Raw genomic sequence first — 3,021 nt, 5'->3', positions numbered from 1 at the left:
TAGCTTATATATAGCACAATATTAGCATATTTCTCACGAACCATTAAGATTGAGTCTCAATAAATGAAAATCCGTTCATTATATCAGAAGTTATGCGGGATGTTTCGGTTTCGTTTATTTTTCGGGCTCTGTACTTTCGTTAGTTTTCATGAAAAAAGTACTCGTATTTGTAATGAAAATGACAAAATCGTTACGTTTTAATTATATCGTTCCCATGTAAGCTTTTTCTAAACCAATAGGAAACAGTCGTTAAAAGATTGGGACTTTCATACATTTTTCAAAATGAACTAAGTCCTTTTGCAATAAATATTGATTTCAAAATGTAAATAAATAAATGTCAACTCGTTTTCAAACACTTATATTTAGAAAATAAATAATGTTTTTATTAATAATTGGTCATTGAGCCATGCACAATCAATCATTTCGTTGTGAAGCTTGCATTACATGTAATTTTTAATCTAATCCTCTCAAATATTAATCCATAGCTGCAGAGGGAGTTGTAACATTGGAAATCGTGGTTAGAGGTTTCTCTTCTTCGGTGTCTGGAATATCCGCCTGCCGTATAAGTCCGATTTCGTTCGCCATCCATTTCACTTTCGTTGTTATCTGTTCTTGCATCAGATTTATGCACATACTGACGAGCGCCATCCCCAACATCATGTAAAAGCAAGTTCCCATCAGAGTCAGCGTCTTTGCTAAAATAAAATGACAATTACACTCTAAAATAATTTAAACATGAACAATAAGGTACATAAATACACGAAGAAAGAAACAATCCAGTCTACACGGAATTAAAAATTTTGGTAAAATTATCGTTCTGTACGGTAATGACGTTTGTAGTAAAATATACATAATTCTGGTGATAAAAACAAAAATATACTATACTTAAACCTGTCATTTAGTGATTTTTTAGGTCCGTATGATAACGATTAAGAAGAAAATCTGGTTTTCTTAATTATTGCTCTCTAAGGAGAATAATAAAGTTAATACTTTACATTTAGTAAAAAATACAAAACTGAAAAGTACATTTAACCAAATCGAAGTTTTTATGCCGCACTCTAAGGTATTACCAATGTTTACCCCATTTACCAAATTTCATGACATATTATAAAATTACGTACTATCACCAATTTGACCAAAATTAGTACCAAAGAGCTTCGGTAAAAATTACCTTTTTACCACTTTTGGTGTTCTCGTAGAGCCAGAAACACGATTAATTTTATCAAATTTTGGTAGTTTTGACCAAACTCTCTTTTTCTAAGCGTGTAGTTAATTAACATATTTGAAACATTATTGCGATTAGACACAGCCTTTGACTTACACGCGTAAACAAAATAAAAATTTGAAAGTAAAACTTCTCTTACTGTTTTCCTACTATGGCACACAAATAATTTTTTTTTCAAAAACCGAAGAAAGATATTAAAGCGATGATGTTTTGAGTAATAGCAACTATAGTTTTCTGAAGATTAAGTGGAAACATTAAATTATGAAGATTTACCAAAACATTGAAATAGCATAATTAAAGTGACTGGTGTTTGACTTATTATGGCGTTTTCAAAATGGAACAGAGAGCCTGTTTGGGCAATTAGATTTATGCAAGTAATTGCATGAAAAAAAAATCTTATAAAATTACCGTCCTGCATGGTAATGACATTTCTGATATAAAAACCCACTATTCTGGTTAATAAAACAGAATGTACTATGTTAAAACTATTCATTTGGCAATTTTTTCGTTCACATGTTAACATTTAACGGAAAGTCTGGTTTTCAAAAATTATAGATCGTATTACTACACATTTAGTAAATAATACAAAGCTTAAAAAGTACACTTAACAGCATAAATGGTTTTTTGCCATTCTCTAAGGTATCATGATAAAATTACCAAATTTTACCACATATTAATAAACCATCTCATATTGTTAATTTTACTGAAGTCACTACCGAATCACTTCCATAAAAATTACCGAGCTTTTTGGTGTTCTCATAGAGCAAGAAACACGATAAATTTTACCGTATTCTGGTAGTATTGACCATAATTTTTTTTCTCGGTGTACGATCTGCGAAAATAATAATTAAAATAAATCTCGTTTTGTAACGAAGTTGAATTTAGCTTATTGCGATTAGCATAAGCCAGAGTTCAACGATTTACTTTTGAGAAGAATTTAAACAGCGAAAAAAGGAGAACGGCTGATTTTAAATAATGGCAATATTTCACTGGTTCTTACTTAGCTTACCAGAGGTTTACAACAAAAATATATTTTCAAGAAAAGTTGAACGGCAACTATGAAATGATTATATTTTTATTCATGTATTTTATCATGTAGCGAATTAGTGTCTCGAAAATGCATTGAAAACAAATGTATTCAAATTTGTTGATACACATATCTACCCGAAATCTTAAGTTTCTAATACAAATACAATTTAACAAAATCAAATTCTTAGGGATACCACTATCAATTTAAGTTGTAACCGCTGGCTCAAAACTTACTTTGAAAATATTGTTAAGCAAAAACGCATTTTTAAAACGTGTCACATTCAAATCCCAACAAAGTCGAAAGTATTTCAAGTCAAAAAGTTTTCTTACGTACAAATACTTCCTTTGTATCCTTGAAAAGCGCTTCCCGGATAGTAATCCCCAAAGCCAATGGTTGTCAAGGTGATGAAAGTGAAATATCCGGAACTCAGCATATCCCAATCTTCCAGAATCGCAAAAATCCCAGCTCCCAAGAGGATGAAGAGGGATATTAGTAAAAGGTTCAATATAATAGGTATCTGAATCTGTATCAGACAGAAAAAGAAATAGTTACTTTCACGAAAGATAAAAGTTTTGAAGAACAAATGCTTTATTTCAAAACGTGATACAGTGTAATCTTTTTGCATTAAGATCCAATCACAGAAATGGAATTTTTTTTTAAAATTCATTGATTAATATATGGAAAAAGTATACTTGAAATCTTGAGATATAAGAAAATAATTTATCTAAAATAATTTAAAAAAAAAAAGAAAAAAAAATATACATAT

The 3,021-nt window shown here is 30.0% G+C and overlaps 1 protein-coding gene across 5 annotated transcripts in view; it reads right to left on the bottom strand.

The window, feature by feature from the left end:
* Window positions 1-361: 361 nt before the first annotated feature.
* Window positions 362-3,021, bottom strand: part of LOC107436689 (TWiK family of potassium channels protein 7-like) — a 16,452-nt gene continuing 13,792 nt past the window's right edge. For 3 of the 5 annotated variants that reach the window (XM_016048485.2, XM_071181452.1, XM_016048484.3), the window contains exons 4-5: window positions 2,585-2,778; window positions 362-695 (exon numbers count right to left, since the gene is read on the bottom strand). In XM_016048485.2, coding sequence (XP_015903971.2) covers window positions 419-695; window positions 2,585-2,778 — 471 coding nt within the window. In that variant the 3' untranslated portion in view covers window positions 362-418. The remainder of the gene's footprint in view (window positions 696-2,584; window positions 2,779-3,021) is intronic. The other 2 variants (XM_071181454.1, XM_071181453.1) reach the window with 1 other exon arrangement.

Source organism: Parasteatoda tepidariorum, chromosome 1, assembly GCF_043381705.1.
Source record: "Parasteatoda tepidariorum isolate YZ-2023 chromosome 1, CAS_Ptep_4.0, whole genome shotgun sequence".
Lineage (NCBI taxonomy): Eukaryota > Metazoa > Arthropoda > Arachnida > Araneae > Theridiidae > Parasteatoda > Parasteatoda tepidariorum.
The sequence above is the reverse complement of the archived record's forward strand: the minus strand, read 5'-3'. Positions and strand labels throughout refer to the sequence as shown.